This window comes from Ictidomys tridecemlineatus, chromosome 15, assembly GCF_052094955.1.
Source record: "Ictidomys tridecemlineatus isolate mIctTri1 chromosome 15, mIctTri1.hap1, whole genome shotgun sequence".
In the NCBI taxonomy this organism is placed as follows: domain Eukaryota; kingdom Metazoa; phylum Chordata; class Mammalia; order Rodentia; family Sciuridae; genus Ictidomys; species Ictidomys tridecemlineatus.
Genome location: NC_135491.1, coordinates 59,911,025 through 59,937,334, shown reverse-complemented (window position 1 = coordinate 59,937,334; position 26,310 = coordinate 59,911,025). Strand labels below are relative to the sequence as shown.

The following is a 26,310-nucleotide window of genomic DNA, read 5'->3' as shown; positions in this document are numbered from 1 at the left end:
CCTTGCTTCCAGGAAGGGGCCATCGATCCCCGGCCGCTCCCCGGGGGTTGGACGAGGCGGAGATGGAGGCTCTTGGTCTCGAGGGACCAGACTGGGGGAAGGCAGTGCTCGGCCACGCTGGACCAAGGGAGCCCTCACCCTGGGCCCTGGGGACCCTGGGGATGTCTGTCGCTCGCTCCGCTGTTAGGAATCGGATTAGTTTTCCATAAAAACAGGATGTGGCGGGGAAGAGGCCGCCACCGCCACTTTTCTCACTCCTCTTTTTCCAGGAACTGGACACATAGCCCTTGGCAGGACCGTCCCCTGTCCACCCTCCGCCGCCGGGTAGGGAACAAGGCTCTCTGCTCTTAAGTGGCTACTTGATCTGCTTCTGCTCCCAGCTGGGGAGCTGATGGCTTTGCCAGGAGCCAGGGAGCCTCTGTGGGGACCGTCACCATGGTCCCGGGGCCAAATTGGACACCGAGGAGGGGAGCGGGCAGAGCCCAGCCCCTGCTTGGACCTCAGGGCCCTGCCCCGCCCAGGAGTCCACAGGCACTGGGTCCCTGCAGGCTGCTGCTCCTGGCGCTCTGTGGGCAGACCTAGGCACAGAGCCCAGAGGAGCCGGCCCCCTCCGAAAACCTGTGGGGGCCGCGGGAGGGGTCAGTCCTGGCCAACTGGGAAGACTGGGAGTGCTGAGGCCTGCAGAGAGGGGCCAGAGGGGCTGGGCCCCAGGCCCCCGGTCCCTGTTTCTCTGAACCCTGAAGGGGGGTGAGGCAGGCAGGGCAGACCCCAGTGGGGTGGCTCCGTGGCGTGGCTCTTGGCCCCTGCTGTGTGACCCTGGCCTGTGGCCTGTGGGGGCTTGCTGTGGCACAGTTCCTCCTCTGTACTGTGACAGCAGTGGTGCCTCTCCTCAGGTGACAGGGTGACATGGCTCTTCCTGCCTGTGCAGGGCCCGCTGAGAGGGGGCTTTGAGAGGAGAGACTGGAGCGGGGTGTCCAGCTGCTGGGAAGTGAGGCAGGACGGAGGCGGAGGTGGCCTCTGCCCACGGGTGCGAGCTGGGCCTCGGCTCCTGTCTGGGGGCACTGGACCTGCCCAGACCCCAGGGGCGAAGCCGCGGAGCTCAGAATGGCCCTTCCAGGAAGGAGGTCTCTGGGAAGGGAGAGACCCGACGCAGCTCCCCACGTCCACTCAGGGGCCTGTTGATAGAAAGGATGGCCGGGAGGGGGACAGCCGGCCAGAGGCCTGTCACACAAGGGAAGCCGAGGCCTGCGGGGCCCAGGGAGGCGGCTGCCCGCCTCGTGCCCTCTGTCCCGGGCGCCAGGCTGAGCTGCCAGGCTGGGTGTCTGGAGCCAGTGGTGTTGACTTTCCTTGGTCACTTCCTGAGTGGTTGTTTCCACAGTACGTGGGGGGCCCCGGCTGCCCCAGTGGGCCCTGCACAGTGGACACACAGCTCTTCGGAGCAGCCTGGGTCTGGCCTGGCTCTCGGGCTTCCCGTTGGTGCTGGGCAGTGGTTGCCCTTCGAGCTTTGCCCGCCTGTGTCCAGAGAAACAGGCGTTTACTGTAAGAGACGGGCCCACGGGCAGAAGTGGGCAGGGTGGCCAGCCGGCCGGGAGCTCCAGGAGATGCTGTGCTGGCTCTGTGGGGCAGCAGCCAGCAGCGCTGGCCTTGGCAGCTGCGGGGGCCCTTCTGGGAGCCCCCAGAGCTGACCAGCACCTGCCATGGTGGTGTCTGACCCACCTCGGGCACTTGGTGGCCAGCCCCAGGGGTGGGACCCCAGCTCCCTTATCCCAGTCAGAGGTAGTTGTGGGGTTCCCAGCCCAGGTGGCCCCGGGGTGGCTGGCCCTGACTCTCCAGCTCTGCACACACCTTCTTGGGCAGTGTCCCCTGGGCAGCAGATAGTCCTTGAGCTGGGATACCCCAGAATCACCCCATTTTAACAAAGGGAAACCCAGCCAGGTGGGCAGGATGCCGTCCCCAGCTGGACTGTGCCACCATGAGGTGGGCGGAGCCCTGCCCAGCGCCCCATCCCTGGGTCGGGGCTCTGAAGGCTGCCGAACCAGGGAACTGCCTGTACCCGCTCCCTGCCGGACTTCCCCAGGGCCGTGGCCGCCCTTCTGCTTGGCCCACCAGGGAGGCGGCCAGGTGGCATTCCTTCTCCGGAAGGCCCTCGGGAGCAGACCAGCTTGTGGCCGGTCCTGGGGCAGCTTGCACAGGTCCTACCGGACGGCTGACAGGCTGGTGAGTCATGGGGAGGGGACCCTGAGTCAGCACCCAGTGTTGCATCCTGGCCTGGCGCTGCTGAGGGGCATGGGCACGGGAGCTGTCCGCCAGGCAGCCCTGGCCCAAGGGGTGGCCGTGAGCACACTCCAGCAGCAGTCTGCCTCCTCCAGGACAAGTGCTGACGGTCACCCTTAGTGGACACCAGTGTCTATCCCCTGGGGAGACACCGGGCTGAACCAGGCCACAGCCGGAGAGCCCAAGGGTGGTGGCCAGCCTCTGCGCCTGCCGTGAGCTGTCACTTAGGGAGGCACCCTCCGTGCGGCCCCGGCATGACGTCACATCTAGCAGGTTGTGCAGGTAGATTTGATGGCTGGTCGTGTGGCCTGCCACCTGCTCCTCCTACCAAGGGGGGGTCTGAGTCCATGTCTCCATGGGGGGCGCGTCTGCAGCAGGTGGGGGCGAGCTGAGGTAGTGACCCCCGCTGAAGGTCAGGTCCCCTGTGTCAGGCCCGGCCCCGCGGCAGGGCCTGGGCTCTGGCGCCCCCCAGAGGGGTCCCTGCCCAGGCAGCGAGCCGAGGCGGGACTGGGCCTGCTCTCCATCACCGCTTTACCACCCCCTGGCCTGCGGTGGCCACCCCCGCCCAGCAGTGGGCTCCTATCCCCAGGGTCTGCCCTGAGGGTTCCGCCAACCTCGGACCAAAACATGAGGGAAATTCTGGGAAGTTCCAAGAAGCAGAACTTTAATTTGCGTGCTCAGAACACCATGCTGCATGCCTGGGAGTGGACAGCGTGCGGCCACCCTGTCCAGCCCCCTCCAGCCCTGTCCAGCCCTGCGTCTCGCTCACATGTGGCCATGTGCCCTGAACTCTGGCTTCCCGAAACAATGCGTGGTGACAGCTGTCGCTGACATGGGGTCAGGTGGTATGACACCAGAGGGGATGGCAGTGCGCGGGAGGCTGTGTGGTTGATGCAGATACACCGTCTTCTAGAAGGCTCCCGTGCACCCGGGTGCCTATCCATGGGGTCCGGGGCCAGTCTTTCACAGATCTCGAGGGGCGACTGTATTTGTCATTTGGGGTCCTGTGGCAGTCTGGACCCCACCCTGACTGATGCCCAGTGCTCGTCTGCTGTGGGGGCCAGCTCCCCACTGCTATCTGCAGGTGCCTGGGGCCAGAGTTCTGGTGGTCCCTCCCGTGTCCCCCAGGCTGGGTGTCCTGAGGTGGAGCATGGAGGCCGAGAGCTGGCCTCCCTAGGAGTGAGGTGCGCGGGGCCTGAGCTCCAGGGTCCTGCTGTCAGGGTGCGGAGGGCCCCTCTGCCCGGCACCAGCCTGGTGTGTCTGCCTGTGAGAGGGGCCTGGTGGGCCAGACTCAGCAGCCTCAGAGGAGGTGGGTCTGGGGAGGCTGGCAGCTGGCATTTCCATGTGTCTCCAGGTACCTGGGACAGGGCTGTCCCTGTCAGGTCCTGCCATCTCAATTAGCCGGGAATGCTGGGGGCGGTGGCTCCAGGTCACTGAGCAACTCTGTTGACACAGCTTGGTGCCGATCCTTCATGCTAATCAGTGTGCCCAGGAGGCCTCTGGAATGTGCTGTCCAGTCTCGAGACGTCACCAACTGTGACCTGCTCTGCACAGTCCAAGACTCGGCCGGTCAAGGGCTCCTGATGACGAGGTGGGGCATCCAGCACACCTCTCCCCAAGTCCCCACTTTTTAGATGAAGAGACAGAAGGCCACAGAGGGGTGGCAGGGGCTTGCCTCTGGCCTGAAGCTGGCTTTGCCCTGCCTTAGGCCACCTTGTCCACCCAGGAGCCCCTCCAGGGAACCTGGGTCCCAGATGGGGCTGTGACTGAGCTGACAGGGCCCACTGCCTGTCCGAGGTGGCCGCTCCCATGTGGCTTCCTCCTTGGCTGCCAGCTCACCAGCTGGGCACAGGACAGGACTGACTTAGCTGCGTCATCTGGCCCTGCACCCCGGCCTTGCCTGTCATGTGCCGAGGGCAGCTGTGTCGAGGGCTCTGTTCCCCGCCTCTGGGGCTCTGGACGTAAGGCAGCCACTGTCAGGAGCCCAGGGTCCAGGTGGGCATGTGTGTGTTGGGGTCAGCTTGCTCCCAGGAGGGCCGGGGGACTCGTCTGCACACTGCTGGTGGGCTGCGGCTGGACAGCTCTTCCCATCCAGGTCCAGGTGGGGCCATGTGCAGGACAGCAGGCCAGGCTCTGAGAGGCCCTGACGTCCACACCTGCACCCTCGTGCCTCAGTTTCCCCCGCTGGCCAATGATGCACTAGAAGTCTCCACCCTGAAGGGCTGGCTGGGTGTTTGGCCCTGGCTTCTGCTGCCCTGCGTGCCTGGAGAGTCACCTGGCCGTGACAGGCTTACGGGGTCTGTCTCGGCTCAGCTGAGAGCTTCCCAAGATGTACCCTTTCCTTCAGGCTGCAGGGATCCCTGGGGGTCCAAACTGGCCGTGATCTGGAGGGCAGTGACCTGTGGGTCAGGTGAGGACAGTGGACAGGGCTTACTGCCTGAGTGCCCCTGGCAGGCCCCAGGGATCGTATGATAGCTGAAGGCAGAGACTGGGTCTGAGACTGGCCCTCGGGTGTCACTGTGAGCAGGGCACGGAGTCCCTCCTGGCCCACCCCCCTGGGCCCCCGGTGGCTCTGCTGCCCAGTTCCCTTTCCAGTGCTGGGGACTTCTGGGCGGTTCTGTCCCCAACCCCGCCCGCCTGTTTACCTGTGCTGCCCAGATGGCCGCCCAGATAAGCCTGCCTCCTCCTTCCTGCAAGGCTGGCCTGGAGGAGGTCGGGGGCTGGCATGGAATGCCGCCGTCCCGTGCCCTGGAATCCATCCCTCCTCCTCCCTGTTGAGGGCCGGCTCCAGCGGGTCAGGGTGGCCCCAACTGGTGCTCAGGGTGAATACTGAGGCCTCCATGGGCTGTGGTCCTTTTCAGGGAAGGGCAGCAGGACACTGGAGAGGCTGTGGGAGGGCTGAGCTGACCGGCAGGACCAGCCTGGTCCCCCACGGGGGCTTTGGGGTGTCCTTGTCTCATCCCCAGGTCCTAAGCACCAAACATGCATCCCTGCCCACCGGGGCCTGCCTGGCCAGCAGGATGCTAGCCACATGGGGGAGCCGCTGGTCAAGGCCTGTGAACAGCCCGTACTAACGCCCCAAAGGGGCAGGAGCCACTCTCCACGGAGCTGGGCAGTCCAGCACCTCTGGGCTGGGAGCTGGGACAGCTGCTCAGGCACGCCCCCGTCACCACTGGGGAGCTGCCTCCTACACAGGAATCCCCCCGGCTCATGTGAGAATCTCAGGGCCTCACGCCCACTGGGCCCTACAGACTGTACCTGCTTCCTGGCCAGTGACCATCCCTCTTGCCCCCTCTATATGGCCATGTGTTGGGGCCTGCTGTCCCTTTGTTCCCTGCAAGGCCACCTTATCTGCAGCTGGCCCCCTACTGTCCTGCGACCCTTCTGGGTAGTCACCATGGGCTGAGTATAGCAGGGAGGGACCTGGCTGTCCAGTCCAGTGGGTTCAAGCAGGAGGACCTGGTAGAGGTTCATGGGTCCTTTGCTCTTGGGGGATCCCTCTGTGCCCGACCCACAGTGGCCATCAGGCCACCCTCAGCCTTGGCCACTCTGGCTTCATGATACCCCTGTGTGGGGAGGAAGCCCGGCTGTTGGTGACCTGCCTCGTGCAGGTCAGATGAGGCATAAAACCACGTTTCCTGGATACCGTGCTAGTTAAACCCCGGACACTTGGCTCATTAAATGCTCCGAAAGCGCTTCGGGGCCCTGGGCTGCTTGGCGGGGCTCCAAGTAGGTAACACTGTTTCCTGTCTGTCGCCGCCCAGTCCCCACGTGTCCTGGCAGCCTCCAGGAGGCCTCCTGCCCTCCAGCCGTGCCCACCCTCGACCCCGGCGGACTCCTCTCCCTCAGTCCTGTGCTCTCTGCATGTTCCCGGGCGCTCGCTCTGTGAAGAGGAAGTGCTCCCTCCAACACTGTCCTTCCTGCAGAAGTCCCCGGTCCCCAGCCCCTTTCCCTGCAGCTCCACCTCTGCTGGCTGTCCACGGCCACACTGCCTGGGCTGGCCCTGACCAAGGCAGGTCCTCAAGGCTGGGACATGTCCTGGCAGGCGGCTTCTGTGCCTGCTGCAGGCCTCACACCCCTCTGCAGCAGGGCAGGGCCGGTCCAAGCCCTCCAGCCTCCTCTCTTTTGAATGTGCCTCCTGCGGGAGGGCGGGGCACAGGTGTGGCCACTGGCCTGACCTCAGTTCCAGCCAGGAGCCGGGAAGAGCTGGCCGCTGCCGGAGCTCCCTGTGCCACGTCCGCCTCTTCCTCCTCCACTGTGCTGGCCCCACCCGCTGGCAGAAGCCTGCCCTGAAGTGTTCACGGCTCTCTGGCTCAGCCCTCGTTAGGCTGAGTGCCCCCTGAGAGTTGGAGGGGCCGGGGAGTGTGGCCTGGACCAGGCCCCCAAGTCTGGCAGCTATCATTTGGGACTCTGGTTGTCCCTGGGCCCCACCCGCTGTCAGCAGGAGAAGGCAGAGTCCAGCAGGTGCTGACTGAGGCCTGGGATCTAGTCTCCCGTGTCCTGGGCAGTGTCCCCACTTGACCACCTCCACCTGGGCTTCTTCCTCCGACAGTTCACTTGTTCACAATCCAGCGAGGCAGGAAAATGTTCCTGTGGGACCCAGGCCCTCCCCGAGCTCGGCAGAGCGCCGCCCAGCCCGTCCGGTGTGGGTGTGCATGCGCGTGTGCAGGACGAGGCTGCGGTGGCTTTCCTACAGCAGGGACCACGGTGGGTGCTCTGCTCTGTGGCTTGCACCTCACCCTCACGCCCCGGAGGTGGCTGCCTGTTGCCCACCCAGGTGTGTTGGCCCTGGTGAAGATGACAGTGTGACTCTCAGTGGCCAAGCAGAGGTTGGGTTTGTCCCTGGAGAAGAGGCTTGAGGGACTGGGCATGAGTCATGGCCGTCTGCAGGGCAGATCCGGGCACACGCTGTGGCACTGCCCAAACTCTGCTGGGGGACATGGGGGCCATTCCTGAGCTGTGGCTTGGGGTGCCAGGTCTGCCCGCTCTGTCCCATCACTCCATGGCCACATTTTCTGAGGACCCTCCAGTGGCAGTGTGGGCTGTGCATCTTCGGGCCAGAGGGGAAGGGGGTCATGTGAGCTGCTGTGGGCATCTGGGGGGCAGGAGCCCCTCACTTGGCTCTGGCGGGAACAGAGGTGGTCCCAGGCCAAGGCACCGCTCAGGCAGGCTTGGAACTGCAGGACGCTGGCGGGCTGGAGAGCAGAAGGCCACAGGTTGGGCAGACAAGAGGCCCAGAGTGGAGCTCGGAACCAGACCACCAGTTGGATCTGCTCTGGGAGCTGCGGGGTCAGTTCCTTTCCGGCCATCTTCTGCAGGAGGAAGGCAGCACTGGCCACTGTGTTATGGACAAGGCTGAGGAGTGAGGGGTCTGGCGAGTTCCCTCCCGGATGAGGCGCTCTGCTCCCCACTGTGGCCCAGTGGTCCAGCCCTGCCCCTTCCTCCACAGCAGAGGCACGAGGGTGGCCAGGGTGCCTGGCCAGGCCTTCCTGAGGCATCTTCTGGGGTCCTCTGGAGTCCCGGACCCCTCCTGCAGCCGGGTGCCTGCTGGAGCAGGGCCCTGCTCGGACTGGAAACGGGTCTCTTCATGGGCACCTGGGCTTGGTCTGCCAGCCTGAGGAAGGGCACACAGGCAGTCCAGTGCCCCCAGGAGTGGGCAGCATGGTGCCCGCTCTGCCTGGCCCCGCCCCAGGTCCACCCCCCAGAACTGACTGGAACCACCAGGTCTTGACCACAGGACGGCCCCATTTTAGTGCCAGGGACCACACCCAGGGCTTCAAACACCTGGCAAAGGCCTGGCTTCCAGGGACCAGTGGGGGTCCGCATGTCCCTCCAGACCGTGGCTGCCCACTCACAGGAAGAGGACTCAGGCTGCCTGTCTAGTGGCCGTGGCCCCCTTTGGGCAGGGAGGGTTCCCCACGTGATGTGTCTTCCCTGGCAAAGACCCCCGCCCCCCCTCCTGGACCTGACGGTCAGATCACCCCTGCTTCTGCCAGCCCAGCCTCAGGACCCGCCCCTGCAGCCGGACCAGGGGGAGAAGTGGCCCAGGACTGTGCACCCCTGGGCTCCAGGTCTGGCCTCCTGACCTCCACAGCCGTCCCTGCCCCCAGGTCCTGTTTGTGAGATCTCTGGTCGCCTGGGAGGCTCTGCCTGAGTCCAGGCCTGCCCGGCGGCGGCTCTGCCCTGCAGTAGGGACTGGAGGACCCAGCCCTGGCCTGGCTCTACTCTGTCATGCCAGGGCCTTCGCCTGGTCCCCTGCTCACAAAGCTCCCCCCAGGGTGGCTCAGCAGCAGCTACCTCCTGGCCTGGGGTGCCCAGGAGCTTGGGCCACCTGCAGCTGCCCCAGCCTCTGCTCCTCTCTGCACACGTCTGCCACCGTCCTGCACTGGCTGCAGACGCCTGGCGCCACAGCCCTTCCTGTTTCCCAGAGGCCCCTGCGAGCACACCCATGTGCTGCACACCTCCCTCCAGCCCTGTCCTGCCTGGCCTGTCCACGATGGAGGAGCCTGAGGCTCAGGGCAGGTGTCTTGCTCAAGCTCCTGTGGGGACTGATGAGCCAGGATGTGGGTTCTTTTGTCCCCCTCTGGGGCCTGGGCCAGTGCCAGCCCCGGGGGACAGGTCTCAGCAACTGCACCCTGGCCAGGGTCCTGGGTGTCTGGGGCCCTCTGCAGGCCCTGTCTTCTGTGGGCAGTGGGAGTGGGCAGGAAGTCCTGGGAGGGGCTCTGTGCTTGCAGCCCAGCTCTTCCCTTCCTCACCCAGCCCCAGCTGAGCAGCCTGTTTCTGGCCTTGGTGGGGATCTTGTGGAGGCTGGCTCGGGCCTTCGGAGGTCCCTGAGGGGTCAGAGGGTGCTGGCGCCAGCCCCCAGCCCCCTGGTGCTGGTTCAGGAAAGGCCTGTTCCCGTGGGGCCCTGATGGGAAGGCGGGAGCTGCCAGACCCCCGCCCGCCCCGGTGGGGACCCCTGAGTGCTCCCACCCTGCAGCCAGCGTCAAGGGCAAGAGCAAGGCCGCAGTCACATGGATGCATTAGGGCAGCAGCGCTGCAGCCCCGGCAGCCTGGGTCACAGCCAGCGGCCTGTGCTCTCCCCGTGCCCGCCCCCAGAGCCCGTTTCCTCGCCTGAACAGGGGGGAAGGGGCGCCCTGGCTCCTGCTGTGCTGGACACTGAGGCCATATGGCTGAGGGAGGACAGGCTGGAAATGTCCTCCCAGGGCCCCTCTCTGTCCCCCACCGGGGGCTGGAGACAGCGTGCTTGGCCTTCCCTGCTCAGGGCTCCCAGGCGGGTGTCCCAGGCTGTCCAGGAGCCACGGCGTGCCTGATGCCAGCTTCCTGGCAGGGCTAATGGCAGAAGATGGAGTCGGGGAGGCTGGCCAGATGCGTGCCCCAGGGCCAGGTGGGCTGTGCTGGGAGACACCCCTGGGCCCCAGAAAGCTGGAGATCAGCTGGGCGCCCTGAGTCTCAGTGTCCTTCTCTGTGTTGATGTGACTGAACTGCCACCGCGGCCTGTGCTGAGGGGGGGAGGGTCCCCAGGGTGGGGCAGCACCCCCTGGCCTTCCAAGTGCCCCCCACTCCTCAGCTCCAGTCTCTTGCTCTTGGCAGATGGAGCTGAGGGACTGGGAGCGGGTGTGGTGGCCCCGGCCCCCAGTTCCCAGCTCCCCCTCCCCCATCTTGCTCTCTGTCCTTGGCAGCAGACCACCCTGGGACCCACCCTGGGACCAGCCCTGCCCGCCACAGCTCGGGCCTGGTTCCTGAAACCCTTTATGGGCTTCAGGGGCTATTTCTTTTCTTGGTTAAATCGCCATCTTACCCACTGTAGTGCCCGGGTCGGTGCCCAGCTCTGGGACCCCCTTCAGCCTTAGCCCTTCCCTGCCCACTGCTTCAGGGGCGTTTAGTAAGTGGGCTGGGCAGCGTAGGGAGACACACTGGCCCCGCTCCCCAGCTGCCCCGCTTCCTGGATCCTGCTGGGCCCCTGCTGCAGGCTTGGGTCACCAGTACTGGGGCACGTGGACCAGCTCAGGGTCCGTCACTCCTGGCCGATCAGACCATGGGCCCCTCAGGGGCAGGACTTGCAGCATCTAAGGAGAAAGTCGCTGGGGAGGGTGGACAGGTGGGTGGATATGTTGATGGGTGGGTGTCCCCCGTCTGGTTCACGGGAAACGTTGCCTGCGTGGACTGGCACGGGTAGTCGGGAAGGCCCAGGGCTGAACGTAAGTGCATTTCCTCCTGCCTCTGGGCCAGATCAGATTGCCTCTTGATGAAAGTGTCTAATTGTCGGAAACTCCAAGTTCAGGGAGCTGGGCCCATTGCTGTTGCTGGAGGAGGGGGAGGAGGATGTGCCCGACTCCAGGGACCCTGCAGTGCAGAGGGAAGGAGGCGCCGTCCAGCCAGGACCCTCTGTCCCTCAGAGGTCTTGTGGGGTTGGGCGTGTGTATCCCCCAGAGGCCCTGGGGAAGGGGGCCCTTTCTGGGTAGGACCCCAAGCTTGGGCGGCTTGGGGTGGGGTGGAGCCCTGAGCCAGAGGTGCTCTACCGGCCGAGGCTGGTCCAGTGGCTCTGTGCCCTTCTGATCGGAAAGCAGTGACCACCCCCTGCTGTCACCTGCCTCCTGGAGGGAACCATCTTTGTGGCCAGCTCATCTCTGACATCAGGCGAGTGGCCGCCATCTACACCAGCTTAGCCACCGTGGGCTCCTGGTCCTCACACCTGGGGTCTTGGGGACTGAGAATGGACCGAGGAGGGTGGCCCCCTGAGGAGGCTGCTCTGGTTCAGGCTTCGATCCTGTCCCTCTTAGTGGGACAGCAAGGGATTGGTGTCACCTCTGCTGAGCGCAGAGGTGGGGTTGTCCTAGAGGGGAATGGGACTCGTGATGCATGGTGGCACCTGCGTCTCTGGCCTGGGGTGGGTCAGGCTGAGGTCAGCATGGTCCGTTTCTAGGAGCAGGGAGGTGGCTGTGGCATTGTGGGTGGTCATTGCTGCTGGGGCCACTCCTGGCCTGCCCGCTGTACCCCAGCCTTTGCTGGTGGCCCCCACTCCCCTGGTGCTAAGTCCCATCTCCTCATTCCTGGGAGCAGACTGGCTCAGCTCGTGAGTGGCAGGCCTCCTGCCTCTGGCGTCCAGCCCTCTTCCAACCAGGCAGGCATCGTCAGGATGGTGTGGGGGCCGCACAGGCATCGGGGAAGCTGGGTACTGCTGTGGGCAGCAGCATGGGCACCCTTAGGCAGAGCAGTGAGGAGCCAGGCTCCACACTGTGGTTCCGGTCAGTGGCCTGGAAAAGGCAGGGCGGTGACGGTGGAAGGTGGGTTGGTCAGCAGGCGCTGGGTGGGCAGGAGGGGCCCGAGCCATGCCGGGTCCCAGTAGCCCCCACGTGGGGTTGGAACTCAGTGGCACTGTGGCAGATTCCAAGGATACAGCTTTAAGGAGGAGGAAAAGCAGGAGGCCAGGAAAACTGATCAGGTCCTTGGTGCCCGCCCTCAGGGTGCCGCCTGTGCGGCAGCGGGCATGGGTCACACGGACGTGGACACGGTTGGGGGAGGTGCCTGTGCGGTGCACACATGCTGACCGCCTGTCCCCCTCCAGCTGCCCTGCTGCGCATCAGTGCCCTCTCCCTGGTCTACCTGCTGGTCCTGCTGCTGCTACCCTGGCTCCCAGGCCCCTCGCGGCACAACGTCCCAGGTAAGGCCCACGCACGGAGCGGCTCCTCGGGTCAGCTGAGGTTTCCGTTGTCCACTGTAGAACCCTAGACATTTCAGGGCCTTTTCTGCTGCTCGCTTGAGGCAGGGCCATGTTGAAGGTGGTGGTGGGGTCGTGGGGCAGATTCCCCCCTTGTCCCTGGACGTCCCAGAGTGAGTGGCCCCTGGACATCCTGTCCTGCAGAGGCCCAGGCCGCAGGCTGTGGGCTGCCCTGTCTGCCCTCCTCCACCTCCAGTCAACCCTTCAGGTGTGGCTGCCCCATCCGCTCTCCTGTGGCCCCTGCCTGCCCAGGTTCACCTGTTCCCTGGCATCCTGTGGCCTCCGTGTCCCTCAGACCACCTTGTGTGTGGGGAGTTAGGCCACCGTGGCTTAGCCAGGATCTAGCTGGGTAGGGACACATCTCACAGGGTGGTGGGAAGGCCGGCCATGCCACTGTGTCCACAGCTTGAGGGGTGGCGTGGAGGCCAGGTAGCAGGCTGGTCCCAGCAGGCCTGGGAGCAGAGGCTCCATGCAGCAGGAGGATGGGCCTCCTGAGGGGGCCTCCACTGGGCCCTCTGCCTGCACTATGGCCGCCTGGTGTCAGTGTGTGCCTTTGAACAGCAGAAAATCCCCAGACACGTCCCCAGGTGGGGACGGGTCCTCCGTTGGCCTGTAGCTTGGAGGCTGAAGAGGCACCCAGGGCGTGGAGGGCCCCTGGCATGGAAAGCAGCAGAACAGGGCGGGGGTCAGTGCCCAGGGCCTGTCGGCGCTTAGGACCCACGGGGGGGTGCTCCTGTCCCTGGGCACCATCCTTCTGGAGATGCTGGACACAGCAGACTGGCTGTGAGGGGCCTCCAGGTGTGAGTGGACCTCTGAGACTGCCGTGGTGAGTCTCCGTGACCGACGGGCTGAAACCCCGGCTCGGTTCTGGAGGCCGACCCCGCGGGCTGCAGGCTACCGTCTGGGCAGGGCTGTGCTGCTCAGGAGCTCCCGGGCAACTGGCCTCCCTGACTGTGGGGCGCCCACTTCCTGGCTCTCAGCCCCTTCTTCCTTCAGAGCCAGAGCTGGCCAGCAGCTCTCACGTCCTGCTGCCTGCCTCCTCTTCCCCGCTGGTGACCTCGACGTCCCCTGTGTCCAGGGGTGGCGAAGGTCAGCTGCCTTCACTCCAGGTGCTGTGTGAGGCCATGTGCCACAGGGGCCAGAGATCAGGAGAGGGGCAGCTGTGGGGGAGGGCCACCTTCTCTCTGGCCGCCTCCCTGCCTCTCAGGGTCCTGCCCAGCTCCGGTGTTTTGGAGTGGGCCCTGGTCGTGGAGCACGGGCAGGATTTGGGTCCTCGGCACAAGTGGAGGTCCGGGAACGGCTGGGACTGGGCCTGACCCCACCAGCACGCTCGGCCGGGCAGCTGGGCAGCGGTCTGCTGGAGCCCGGGTGGGAAGCAGTCTCCTGCCAGGTGGGGAGGGCTCCCAGCAGAGGGCCTGGAAGGCAGAGCTGGAGGACTTCCCCGCCTGACCTCCATCTGTCCAGCCTCAGAGGCCCTTCAGGGACAGAGACGCTGCCCAGTTTTTCCGGGCGGGAGAGAGGAAAATGTGAGGCCTGTAAAGGGCCGCTCAGGTTGATGGCTTGTGCAGCCCCTGGCTCTGGCCCTGTGGAAGGTCTGACGCTGCCCGTCCTGGTCCCCACGTAGGCGTTAGCCTGGCCCTCAGCTGAGCAGGGAGGGGCCCTGGGGGTCAGCTCCCCAGCCTGCTTGCCATCTAGGGCTCAGGGAAGCGCCCCCCCAGGCTGCCTCTGCTCCCTGGAGAGAGACCCCACCTTTACCCCACAGGTCCTCTGCCCCCTGCAGCCTCCCGGACCCTTTCCCTGGCCTTGGGTAGACTCAGGCCTCTGCTTCGAGAGCCCCCCAGCCCAGCTGGGCCCTGGGAAGCCAGCCTGAGCCCGTGTGCGCCAGAAGGGCTCTGGCTGGCCTCGGGGGCTCCTGTGAACCGAGGGTCTGGGAGGTCAAGACAGGGTGAGTCTGTCCAACAGCTTGGTGGGTGTGTGCCACCCAGGCCAAGCCCCGCCCACCTGACCACGTCACAGGACAGAGGCCTGCTCCCTCGTCTGTAGCCTGGGGACACCAGCCATAGGTGGGCTCCTAGGCCTCTGGGTTTATCTGGGACTTGGTCCTGAGCGGGCCGAGGGGACCGTCCCGCGGAGCCTCCTCCCCGGTGGCTGGCCCCCACCCTTTCCTCTGCAGGTGGCACCAGGGCCCCTCTGGTCACTAGCACACTCAGGACCCAGGCTCGGCCCTTGCCCAGCTTCCGTCAGGAGGTGGCCGCACATAGCAGGAGCCCGCAGGGCAGGCCTGATGGGCAGGGCGGCCGGCTCAGAGGGCGCCTGGTGGGGGGTGTCTGGAGGCTCCCCCAGGAGGAAGGGGCAGGGGGGAGGGGGGAGGGGGGGAGACCCCCGGAGTCACTGTGGGATGGGCAGTGGGCCTGGGACCTGGGCCAGGCCTTCCAAGGGAGCACCGCCCCAGCTGCTTCCTGTTTCCTGCAGGGAGCCCTGCCAGGACCACCCCGGGAAGCCCGCCCCTTGTGCTGGCGGGCACTGGCGGGGCATGCTGAGCCCTCCCCTGTGAGGAGGGGGTCAAGGGGGTGGGTCACCTGCTCTGGTGGGTCAAGGACAGTTCCTTTCCCGTGGACTCCCTCCATGCAGGAAGCAGATGGGCCGAGGCCCAGACAGCAGTTGGGAACACAGGCTCCTGGGTGGCCTGGAGCCAGGGCTTGTGCTCCATTCCTTGGGACAGAGGAGCCAGGCCCGGCTCTGCAGTCCTTCAGAGCTCAGCCTGGACCTCAGGGCTGACAGGAGCGAGCTGGCCGCTGGCTCTGGGAGGGCTCCTGGGCAGTGGACGTGCTTGTCCACCTTCTCCTAGCCTCGGTCTCCTCATTGAAGACGGGGGAACAGCGGCAGCCATTGTGGGTTTGCCGCAGGATGGGGGGTGGTCCTAATGTGTGGGGGCAGTCAAAAGTCCGAGCAGGACCCCCCCCCCAGCTAGCTGTCAGAGGGAGGGGCTCTTGCTGAGAAATGGACTCTTCCCGGCATCCTCCAGGCTGGGTCTGCGCTGCAGGGCCTGCGCCCACTGGTCATCAGCCAGCGGCCACCTAGCCCCAGCCCTCCCTGCTCCCACGTCTGTGGTGGTGCCGACGTTGCCCGCTCGGGGCCTAACTGTGGGGTCTACAGAGAGCTCGTCTCAGCACCCCTAGAGGACACCAGCCCCATGTCTGTCCCCCGTGGAGGTTGCTGAAGCCTTGCATCTGCCTGACTCTCTAGGCCTGGCCCCAGAGCTGCCCTCCCTGCTGACCCTGCCCTGCACCCAGGCTGACCTCCCTCCATCCTGGGAAAGCCTGCCCCAGCCTCAGGGCCTGGGGGCACACTCGGGCAACAGTGGGGTGCTGCCTCCGGCTCAGCTTGGCTGGCTCAGCCCAGGTGGGCTTGCACTGAGTGTGCGTGAGCAGTCAGTGCACGTGGCCTGCTGGGCCAGCCTGGCAGGGAGGCCCTGGGGCCAGTTCTGGATCTGTTCTACCTGTGCCCAAAACTGGTGAACCGGAGGACACTGGCTCTGGGCATGCTCGCCTCCAGGGAGAGGCCAGGTTCCATGGTGACCTGTCTGTCTCCGGGGGAGGGACCCTGCTGCCCTGCCAGGCCTCAGTGCCAGCTGCTGGCTGTGTCCCTGGGTTGGTCTGGGCAGTTGCAGTTGGTCAGCCCCAGCAGGAGCAAGGACCTGGAGGCAGTTCCCAGCTCCCATCCAGCTGCCCACCTACTCAAAGGGCAGAGGCCAGGCCAGGAACCCCGAGTCCCCCGCTCATAGGCTGCAGCCCAGTCCCTGTGGCTGAGGACCTCCCTGCTGAGTAGGCTGATACAGAGGGCTGGTGGCTGGGAACCGCAGAGCCAGGCCCGGGTGGCTGGGTTGTGACTGCCTCCCGCAGCCTCAGCCTGTCCCCCAGGAGGTCACGAGGGGAGGTGTGGGGCTCTGGCTGTGTGGGCACACAGCAGCCCGGGCCCAGGGCTGCCGTCTGTCCCGTGGCTCCCTGCTCCTGCAGCCGCTGAAAGCATCTCAGCCTGCAGTGGTGCCCGCTGCCCAGGTGTGTCCCTGCCTGTTTCACCTGCAGGCAAGGCAGACAGCTGTCCTGGGTGGAGAGCTGACGTTCCTCCTTCTGTGTCCTCTTCACTCTTTGTAGCGCCCAGTAGATACTTAATGGGTAAATGGAAAAGCTCACTCCCATTCCCCCAAGCCTGGGGACCGTCCCCTCTATAGCACTCAGGAGGGGACCTGCCCTGCAGTAGTAGGTCAGCATGAGCCCCAGTGGACAGGCATTGAGAGCCCCTCACCATGTGGCCGTGGGCTGACTGCTTCTGCACTTTGTGCCACGTCCTCCTCTGTAAGTTGGATGGGAGCAGCGGGGACAGGGCAGAGGGTCCCGGACAGCCCTGGACAGAGCCGTGCTGTGAGGGCCACTCCGGTTGCTCAGGTCTCAGTGCCTGCTGGGGCCGCTTCCAGGAGCCACAGGGACAGCCTGCCCAGACCCCATGTCACGCTGGGGTGCACCTCTGGCTTCGTGACGGGGCAGTGGCCTGGCTGGGGTGCGAGCCCAGGCAGAGGGCCGCAGCTGTCGTGCACTCCCCCAGGTCACCCCGGTCGCCTCCTCCGCGCCCTGCTCTCACTCAGCCTCCTCTTCCTGGTGGCCCACCTGGTCTTCCAGATATGCCTGCACACCGTGCCACACCTGGACCAGCTCCTGGGGTCAAACTGTGAGTCTCCGTGAGCAGGGCAGGGGGTCTGGGGATGGCCGTGTGGGCGTGGAGGGGAGAAGGGCCACCAGGCCCTTTCGGGGACCTGGGGTCTCCTTGGAGAGGCTGGCCCAGCTCGTCAGACCGCCCAGCCTCACCCAGGCTTTACCCAACGTGGGCTAGCCCGAGTGCCTGGCCACAGTTTATGTCCTGCCCAGGTCAGGTGCTGGCAGTAGTGGCTGGGCCAGGGGCTGGGCAGGCAGAGTGGGGCTGAGCTGCGTCCAGGCCTGGCGCACCCTGTTCTCCGCAGGATGCCCTGTCAGCATCTCTCTCCGGTGCCTGTTGGGGCTTAGCCACGCAGCCGGGAGGCACCAGGGGCCTCGGCTCTCCCCATCAGCACTTGGGTGGTGTCACCAGCTCAGGGACGAGCACCAGCAGGTGCTCCGAGTCCCCGCTGCCCCAGGCCCCTGGCTCCTCCACGAAGCCTTCGTCCCGAGGCCCTGCTGCCGTCCTGGTGTTGGGAACCCAAGGCGGGAGGGCCAGCGCCGTGGCTGTCAGGCGGGGCCAGCACCTGAGACTGGTCCCAGCTGGGCCGAGTCCCCTCTGCCACTCAGGGCTGATGGTGCAGCCAGGTGGCCCAGTGTCCCTGGCTAACTCTCAGTTTCCCTGTCTGAGAAGGCGGTGGGAACAGTGGGCACCCTGCCTCCCTGGGACCTGGAGGAGCTGGCCGCTGGCCGCCTGCCTGACCTGGGGTCCCTGTGCTCCCTCTGCAGGCAGCTTCTGGGAGACCGTCTCTCAACACATCGGGGTCACGAGGTAACACCCCACAGTGAACCTCCCTGGGGGCCCCAGCCCAAGGGGCAGCCTCCAGCCCTGCTCCTGTGCTGACCCTGCCCTTGCCGGGCCCTTCCTAGGCTGGACCTGAAGGACATTCCCAACACCACCCGGATGGTGGCCCCCGACCTGGGTGTCCTGGTGGTCTCTTCCATCTGCCTCGGCCTTGGCAGGCGCCTCACGAGAAGAGCCCAGCAGAGCCCGTGTGCCCAGGAGTCGGTGAGGGTGTGGGCAGCTGTTGAGCGGCAGTCCCGGCCGTCCTGAGCACAGACGTGGGGGGTAACTGGGGATGAACCCAGGGTGCCCACCACTGAGCCACCCCCAGCCCTTTCATTTAGAGACAGGGTCTCGCTAAGTTGGCCCGAGGGGGCCTGTGCTCACGGGGTCTGTCGGAGGTCCCTCCGGGCCACACAGGGAGTCGGCAGAGCTGGAGGGCAGTCGGGGTGGCAGAGCACCAGCCACGGGTCCTGAGAAGCCGTGCCCGTGTGGGGCGAGGGCACTGTAGGGAGCACAGCGCAGAGCACAGAGCCCAGCGGGGCCTCGGCACTGGGAGCCAAGGCCCGGGCCAGTCTGTGCCCTCCAGGGTGAGGAGGGTCACCCTCAGTTGCTATGGGGCCTGAGCTGTCCAGCCCTGGCTCTAACCCACGGGCAGCAAGGCTGTGGAGCCTCTGGGCCCTCCTGCCCTGCTCAGGCTGTGGTCCAGGCACCCCCCACCCCACCCCAGCCATGGCGTGTGGCTGGGGCCAGGTCCCGGGGTTCAGCCAGGCTTTATGATGGTCCGGGTCCCTGGAGCCAAGCTCCAGCGTCCACCTGCCAGCAGCTGACATTCACTGGGCATATGGGTCTTGACTTCCAGAGAAGCCCAGAGAGGGTGAGGGACTCTGAGGCTACCCAGCAGGTCAGTGCTGGGAAGGTCTGGCCAGCCTGCTGCCACGGGTAGCCTCAGGGCACCTGTCCCTTGTCGGCAGCTGCCCTGTTCCCACCCCATTCCCACGGCTGGTGCCAGGCCATGGGAGGGTGATGCAGGCCTGTTCCCTTCCCGGCCAGCAGGGTGGGCTGGGAGGAGGCGGGAGCATCAAGGGACGGCTCCAGGGCAGTGAGTGCCTCGCCCCCCCCACCTGGCCTTCCTCTCAGCCGGCCTCCCGAGCCAGCCCAGGCGCACGGCATCTCCAGGCCCAGGCTGTGAGGGCATTAGGCTAGAGCTGTCTGGTCATCTCTGCTGTCCAGCTCCAGCTCCAATCTGCAGGCTGGGAACAGTCTGAGAGGCCGCCCGCAGGCTGCGCAGAGGGGGACGTGGAACTGGGGAGAACCAGGCCCTCTGCTCCAGGGCCTGTGCTCAGCCTGGGCTCCAGGCTCAGTGTTTACGAGGCGCAGCTGGGAGCAGGTGCCAGTGGCTGCCAGGCCGGGAGTCTGACGACAGTCCATGTTCTTTCCACCACACCCGCCTCTCCCTGATGCCTGGAAGCAGCTCTGCCACGGGAAGCCTCCGTCAGAGCCAGGGAGATAGGCCTGTGGGCGGGCAGTGAGGCTGTGGGAGGGCAGCGGCTCTCCGGACACGGTCAGCTCCTGTGCCAGGAAGACCTGGCACCTGAGTGCCCCCAAGGCCCCTTGTTCTCCTTGGACCTCAAGGGGGCAGACGGGTTCCAGCAGCTCCTGGCTGCGATCTGGGCAAGTCACCGTCACCTCTGGGCCTGTTTCTATGCCCGAGGGGCCAGGGCAGGGGTCTCGGGCCTGCAGACGGCAGCATGGTGCCTGACCTGCAGGGCTCCAAGACAGGCGGGGAGATCAAGAGGAGACACCAGGTGGTTCTGGGACACTGCCCCCAGGCCAGCCAGGCCAGCGAGCAGTGTGGAGGGAGGGTGTGGGCAGCCTCTGGGCCAGGGGACGCTGGGCGCAGGCAGGGGCAGCAGAAGCCTCGGTCCCACGTGCCTGACCCACCTTCCCCTCTCTGGGCCACTGCAGGATGATGAAGGGGACATGGATGTGGACACTGGACGCCCAGCCTGGCCACAGGGAGCCCCGTTGCTGGCCCCCAGGCCCAGGTCGCGGCTGGCTGCCCGGCTCCGGGTCACAGCCCACTGGCTGCTGGTGGCCGCTGGACGGACACTGGCCATCGTGCTGCTCGCCCTGGCAGGTACCGCGGGTGGGGGTGGGGCTGCGGCATCAGGAGTCAGTCCAGGAGGGTTTCGGAGCTCCCCCATGACCATCAAGATGGCCAGCAGGACCCAGCACACCTCTGCCCTGCCCTGCAGGCATCGCCCACCCCTCGGCCTTCTCTAGCGTCTATTTGCTGGTCTTCCTGGCCATCTGCACTTGGTGGGCCTGCCATCTTCCCATGAGCCCCCTGGGCTTCAGCACACTCTGCGTCATGGTGAGCTGCTTTGGTGCCGGCCATCTCATCTGCCTCTACTGCTATCAGACACCCTTGGTCCAGGCCGTGCTCCCCCCAGCCAGCATCTGGGCCAGGTGAGGGCTCCCACACAGACCCTGGTCCTCTCCTGGCTGGGTCCTTGGCCCTGTTGCCCCAGGGCGGGTGGTCAGTGACATGTCCTTTCTGGACAGGGTGTTTGGTCTTAAGGATTTTGTGGGCCCCATCAACTGCTCCTGCCCCAACGCACTGGTGCTCAACACCAGCCACGACTGGCCCATCTACGTGAGCCCGGGCATCCTGCTGCTGCTGCACTACACGGTCACTTCTCTCCCGAAGCTCCACAAGTATCGCCCCTCGGACCAGGTACCTGCTCTCCCCACCTGGGCCAGCCAGGTGTCCTGCTGCCTCCCAGCCCTTGGGTGGGTGTGGGACTGACCTTGTGGCTCTGTTGTCTGCAGAGGAAGGAAGTGGCCGGGCAGGACGAGGAGCAGGAGCTGGAACTGGATCAGCTGGAGCAGGGGCCACAGGGCCCGGCAGGGGCTGCTGCGCAGGACAGGGAAGCCACGCAGGTGAGTAGGTGGCCAAGCAGGGTTGGCGGCCTCCTGTGCAGCTGGCTTACCCCCCTGTCCCCCACAGCAGATGATGCCTGCACCCCCGGGGCCTGACACTGAGACTGACAACTGTATCGTGCATGACCTGACAAGCCACAGCCCTGTCCAGCACCATCCTTGTGAGTAGGACCTTCCTGCTCCCCATCCAGTTCACCTTCCTGCGGCCCACGCGGGCTCCCTCTCAGCCCCAGGGGTGAGGCCAGGGCTCCCCCTAGTGGCCACTAGATCCTATGTCCACCCTGCAGCTTCCCCAGCTGTCCTGGCCAAGACCCCTCGGGAGGCCTCTCCAAGCACTTGGCCTTGTGCTGGAGTTGGCCTTGGCTGCAGCTGTCACAGGGCCCAGGGAGCTGCTGCTGTGGTGGCAGGGACTCTGGGGCGGGCGGCAGCACCGTGGGGTCTTTCCCAGGGGCTGCTTCTCCACTGAGCTCGGTTTCGCTCTTTGACCTGCCCTGAGTGAAGTGATGGAGTGCGGGCATGGGCTGGGCTGTTCTTGTGCACCCTGTCCCCTCAGGGTCTTGGAACTTGGGCCCAACAGGGGCCGTCCAGGGTCATGTGTCCCATCAGGTACCGGGTCAGATGTGGCGGCCAGGACTGCCCGGTGCCCACAGTGGCCGTCTTCTCTGGCTGGCCCCCTCCTGCCTGCTGGGTCCTGTGCTGGTGCAGGCTTTAGGCCACAGCGGTGTGGGAGAGGACTCCTGGGTGACCCCACATGAGAGCTGACCTCTGCTCTGCCCCCAGTGCATCCCAGGCTGGCAGAGCTGAGAGAGGCCTCTCCCCTGCATGGCCTGGGCCACCTCATCATGGCCCAGAGCTACGTCTGTGCCCTCATTGCTATGATGGTAAGGAGCAGCCCCAGGGCCCTTGGCGGTAGTCGCGCTGTGTGGGGGAGGGGGACTGCAGCCTGCCTTTCAGACTGGGGCTGTGATTGCTGGCCCTGGCTGCCCAGGTGTGGAGCATCACCTACCACAGCTGGCTGACATTCGTGCTGCTGCTCTGGGCCTGCCTCATCTGGACGGTGCGCAGCCGCCATCACCTGGCCATGCTGTGCTCGCCCTGCATCCTGCTGTACGGGCTGGCGCTGTGCTGTCTGCGCTACGTGTGGGCCCTGGACCTGCGCCCCGAGCTGCCCACCACCCTGGGCCCCGTCAGCCTGCGCCAGCTGGGGCTGCAGCACACCCGCTACCCCTGCCTGGACCTGGGCGCCATGGTGAGTATGCCCGCCGGCCTGGGAGCCCCCTGCTGGCTGAGGCCCCTGGTGCCCGTGAGGATGGCACGCGCCTCGTCTGCCTGCCCGGCTGGGAGAACCCGGCAGAGGGAGCCGGCTGGAGGTCACCATGGAGTCCCTGCCAACCCCCCGGGCGCTGTTGAGTATGGCCCAATGTGTTCGGGTGACAGTGTGCTGCTGTGGCCATGGGCCAGTCTCTGTGTCAGCCACTGTCTGTGGGTGGTGGGTTTCAGTGTGTCCCGTGAGGCGCAGGAGCCCGTGAGCCAGAGTGGGCACGTGAGCGTCTGCACACGTGTGAGACACACGCATGCTCGAGTCCGGCGGTCACCGTGGGCCTGAGCGTGGGACCGTGAGCGTGTGGACCCACGTGTGTGACCCTGTGCAGCACACCCGTGTCTGGCGGTTGACTGCCCGTGTCGGGTGGGCCTGGGCCTGGGTGGGGTGCCGCGCTCCCCTGCCCGGCTGTGACGTGCCTTCCTCGCAGCTGCTCTACACCCTGACCTTCTGGCTGCTGCTGCGGCAGTTCGTGAAGGAGAAGCTGCTGAAGAAGGCCCAGGGGCCTGCCGTGCTGCTGCAGGTCGCCGTGGCCGACACAGGTGAGTGGGGCGGTCAGGGTGGCGCCGCCCCGCCCTGCCGGGCCCAGGGCCATTCCCTGCCTACTGTCTTGGCCCACAGAGCCCATGCAGACCCAGACGCTGCTGCGGAGCCTGGGGGAGCTGGTCACGGGCGTGTACGCCAAGTACTGGATCTACGTGTGTGCGGGCATGTTCGTGGTGGTCAGCTTCGCCGGCCGGCTGGTGGTCTACAAGATCGTGTACATGTTCCTCTTCCTGCTCTGCCTCACCCTCTTCCAGGTGCCTGGGGGTGAGCGTAGCCCCGGGGGTGGGCAGCGCGGCACCGCTCCCCCTCCCTGGGCACCGCTCACTGCCCTGTGCCGCCCGCAGGTGTACTACAGCCTGTGGCGCAGGCTGCTCAAGGTGTTCTGGTGGCTCGTGGTGGCCTACACCATGCTGGTGCTCATCGCCGTGTATACGTTCCAGTTCCAGGACTTCCCCGCCTACTGGCGCAACCTCACCGGCTTCACGGACGAGCAGTGAGTCAGGGGCCCTCCTCAGGCCCACTTGTGCCACTGGGCTGGCCTGGGGCTGGGCCTGCCACTGCGCCTCTCCCCACAGGCTGGGGGACCTGGGCCTGGAGCAGTTCAGCGTGTCCGAGCTCTTCTCCAGCATCTTCATCCCGGGCTTCTTCCTGCTCGCCTGCATCCTGCAGCTGCACTACTTCCACCGGCCCTTCATGCAGCTCACCGACCTGGAGCACGTGCCCCCCGCCGGCCCTCACCGCCCTCGCAGGGCCCACAGGTGCCTCCCACCTCGGGGCTCCCCTGCTCCTGCTGTAGCTGGGGAAGGGCCTCACTGTGTGGGGGCGGGAGGAGCCAGGGCCTGGCTGTGCCTTCAGATCCAAGGCCCTGGGCGCTGGGCGTCCTCTCACACCTCATGGGCCTGAGGGCACGTCCAGGCCGTGGGGGAATGTCAGCTGACCACCATCGGCCTGGGCAGGAGGCACACCTCTGAGGGCCACGTGCACCAGGCCCAGCAGCTGCAGCAAAATCACAAGGGGACACGGGGTGTTGGTGGGGGCATCTCAGCCCCAGGGAGAAGAGGACAGGCGGGGAGTGACTCGGATTCTCTAGGCAGGACATGGCAAGCGAGGCCCCTCTGCTGCAGGAGGAGGAAGAGGTCCCTGGGGACAGGGGGCTGAACGTGGACAGCCCCTGCCAGGCCACACAGGTCCCTGAAGGTAAGTGCAACAGTGGCCGATCAGAATTCACTCTGCCATGCCCCAGCTGAGGGGCACTGACGGTCCCCTCTGAGCCCCGAGCCTCACTGACCCCCACCCTGCCCCCATCACAGGCACAGCCAGCAAGTGGGGTCTGGTGGCTGAGCGGCTGCTGGACCTGGCCGCTGGCTTCTCGGAGGTCCTCTCCCGCGTGCAGGTGTTCGTGCGGCGACTGCTGGAACTGCACATCTTCAAGCTGGTGGCCCTGTACACCGTCTGGGTGGCCCTGAAGGAGGTGAGCTGGTGGCACCGGCCCCTCCCTTCAGCCTCTATCTCCTCATGCGGGGGGGGGGGGGGCGCGCCCCCAGCCCAGCCTCCCTGACACCCGGGTCCTCTGCAGGTGTCGGTGATGAACCTGCTCCTGGTGGTGCTGTGGGCCTTCGCCCTGCCCTACCCACGCTTCCGGCCCATGGCCTCCTGCCTGTCCACCGTGTGGAGCTGCATCATCATCGTGTGCAAGATGCTGTACCAGCTCAAGGTCGTCAACCCCCAGGAGTACTCCAGCAACTGCTCCGAGGTACGGGCACTTCCACCTGGACAGTCCCTCAGGGGATGCAAGTCACGGTGTGAGGGACACCGGCAGAGACCCTGCCATGCAGAAGGGAGGGCCTCAGGGCAGCTCTGCCAGGATCTCGCCACTGTCCTGCTTCTCCCTGCACAGCTCTGCCTCCCCAGACTGGCCTGTGGCCTCTCATTTCTCAGACACTTGGACCCTCCCCCTCAGGATGGCTCTGAGGCCACCCAGGGTGCCCCTGCTGGGTAACTGTTATGGCTAGACCTGGGCTGGAGGCACAGGTGCTGACCTGACCTGACCTGCCTGCCAGCCCCTCCCTAACAGCACCAACCTGCAGCGGACAGAGATCAACCAGTCCCTCCTGTACCGCGGTCCCGTCGACCCTGCCAACTGGTTTGGGGTGCGGAAGGGCTTCCCCAACCTGGGCTACATCCAGGTGAGCAAGGGGCCCAGCAGTGGACAGATAGCCCAGCTGTCCTCACTGCCCTGACACCGTTCCACTCTGCAGAACCACCTGCAGATCCTGCTGCTGCTGGTCTTCGAGGCCATGGTGTACCGCCGCCAGGAGCACTACCGCCGGCAGCACCAGCTTGCCCCGCTGCCCGCCCAGGCTGTGTGTGCTGACGGCACCCGCCAGCGGCTCGACCAGGGCCTGCTCAGCTGTCTCAAGTACTTCGTCAACTTCTTCTTCTACAAGTTTGGGCTGGAGGTGAGGTCAGACAGTGCCCCTGCCCCTTCCCAGCAGGCTCGGCCTCTGGGGGCCTTGTACCTCTCAGGCACCTGGAGCTGCCTGGGGTGTGCGGCTGGGGCACAACTCTGAGGCTGAGCTGGGGCCCTTCGGGTACCAGTGAGGCCCATCACAGTGCCCAGGAAGGCAGGGGGCCAGGGCTGGCCGGGGTCTGGGGATAGAACTGCCTCCCAAGCCTCAGGTTTCCAGAGCCTGAGGGCTTACCTCTGCAGCCCTCCCGGGGGTGAGGCAGTCACCCTGGGAGCCTGGACTGCTGGCCCCCCACGTGTACTTGCTGCCCCATGGCCTCAAGGCAGGAGGTGCTGACCTGTCTGTCCCTTGTGCCGTCAGGGTGGGCCTGGTGCAGGCCAAGGAGGCCTGTACCTAAGCCCAGTCCACCCCTGTCCCCACTGTCCCTCCCCAGATTTGCTTCGTGATGGCCGTGAACGTGATTGGGCAGCGCATGAACTTCATGGTCATCTTGCATGGCTGCTGGCTGGTGACCATTCTCACTCGCCGGCGTCGTGAGGCCATCGCCCGCCTCTGGCCCAGCTACTGCCTCTTCCTGGCGCTCTTCCTGCTGTACCAGTACCTGCTGTGCCTGGGCATGCCCCCTGCCCTGTGCATCGGTGAGCCTTGTGGGTGCCAGTGGGGCAGAGGGCCAAGGGGCCAGGAGCCGAGCTGTGGGCGCAGAGGAGGGAGCCGTGGCATTGTTCCCCCGACTCCCCGGGCCGAGCCTGGGCCCTCCACAGCCCAGCCCCGAGCCAGCCCTGTGAGTCCCACTGCCCTTCAGCCCCTGTCCCAGCTGAAGCGTCTCTCTGGGGTGCTCCTGCCCCCAGGCTCTCCCTGCATCCATGGCTCTCTTCCCATCCTGAGACGTCTCAAACCCTCAGAGAGGTCAAGGGTATCCCAGGAGCACCGGTGTTTGTGCCCAAGGACCGCCTATCACGGGACTCTGGGGATGGTGGTCTAGGGTACAGTGCAGCTGCCCAGGGTCCCATTCCCCACAGCGCGGTCCTTGTGGCAGGGTCAGCCTGCCGTGTGCAGGGGGTCCTCCAGCTCCTGTCTGAGTGTCCTGGCCTTTTGTCCTGGGAGAGCCAGCTGGTGTTCTTCCTTGTGCTGGGGATTGAACCAGGGCTGAGCTCTACCAGGCAGGCTCTCCACCACGCCCAGCCCCTCCAAGGTCTTGCTGAACGCCCCGAGGCCTGGCTGTGCTCTGGTGCCCTCAGGCTCTAGAGCAGGTGTGGCCACCACTGGGCTTCAAGTGTACCCCTTTGGCCAGCTCAGGGGACCCATGACTGTGCCTCCATGCTACAGACCTGACACTGGGGGTGACTTGGGTGGTCATCTCACATCTGCCACGAGGGTCCCTCCAGCTGTGCTGTGCTGCACTCCAGACTCCATGGCACTGAGCTGGGCCCAGTGAGTCCTGGTTTGCACACGGGCCAGCTCCCTTTCTGGGGTCTAGTTCAGCGTGGCGTCATCTGACCACC

At 65.9% G+C, this 26,310-nt stretch overlaps 1 protein-coding gene across 3 annotated transcripts in view; it reads left to right on the top strand.

Moving 5' to 3' along the window:
• Positions 1–26,310, top strand: part of Piezo1 (piezo type mechanosensitive ion channel component 1 (Er blood group)) — a 48,234-nt gene that overhangs the window by 10,802 nt on the left and 11,122 nt on the right. The window contains exons 2-22 of one of the 3 annotated variants that reach the window (XM_005335423.4): positions 11,843–11,938; positions 16,598–16,720; positions 17,473–17,515; positions 17,614–17,752; positions 19,496–19,667; positions 19,786–19,999; positions 20,096–20,267; positions 20,363–20,473; positions 20,541–20,634; positions 21,254–21,354; positions 21,462–21,722; positions 22,225–22,336; positions 22,416–22,594; positions 22,685–22,833; positions 22,916–23,098; positions 23,431–23,537; positions 23,651–23,811; positions 23,917–24,093; positions 24,401–24,526; positions 24,599–24,799; positions 25,242–25,446. In XM_005335423.4, coding sequence (XP_005335480.2) covers positions 11,843–11,938; positions 16,598–16,720; positions 17,473–17,515; positions 17,614–17,752; positions 19,496–19,667; positions 19,786–19,999; positions 20,096–20,267; positions 20,363–20,473; positions 20,541–20,634; positions 21,254–21,354; positions 21,462–21,722; positions 22,225–22,336; positions 22,416–22,594; positions 22,685–22,833; positions 22,916–23,098; positions 23,431–23,537; positions 23,651–23,811; positions 23,917–24,093; positions 24,401–24,526; positions 24,599–24,799; positions 25,242–25,446 — 3,126 coding nt within the window. Of the gene's footprint in view, positions 1–11,842; positions 11,939–16,597; positions 16,721–17,472; positions 17,516–17,613; positions 17,753–19,263; positions 19,336–19,495; positions 19,668–19,785; positions 20,000–20,095; positions 20,268–20,362; positions 20,474–20,540; positions 20,635–21,253; positions 21,355–21,461; positions 21,723–22,224; positions 22,337–22,415; positions 22,595–22,684; positions 22,834–22,915; positions 23,099–23,430; positions 23,538–23,650; positions 23,812–23,916; positions 24,094–24,400; positions 24,527–24,598; positions 24,800–25,241; positions 25,447–26,310 lie in introns of those variants that run through there. The other 2 variants (XM_040280197.2, XM_078032817.1) reach the window with 2 other exon arrangements.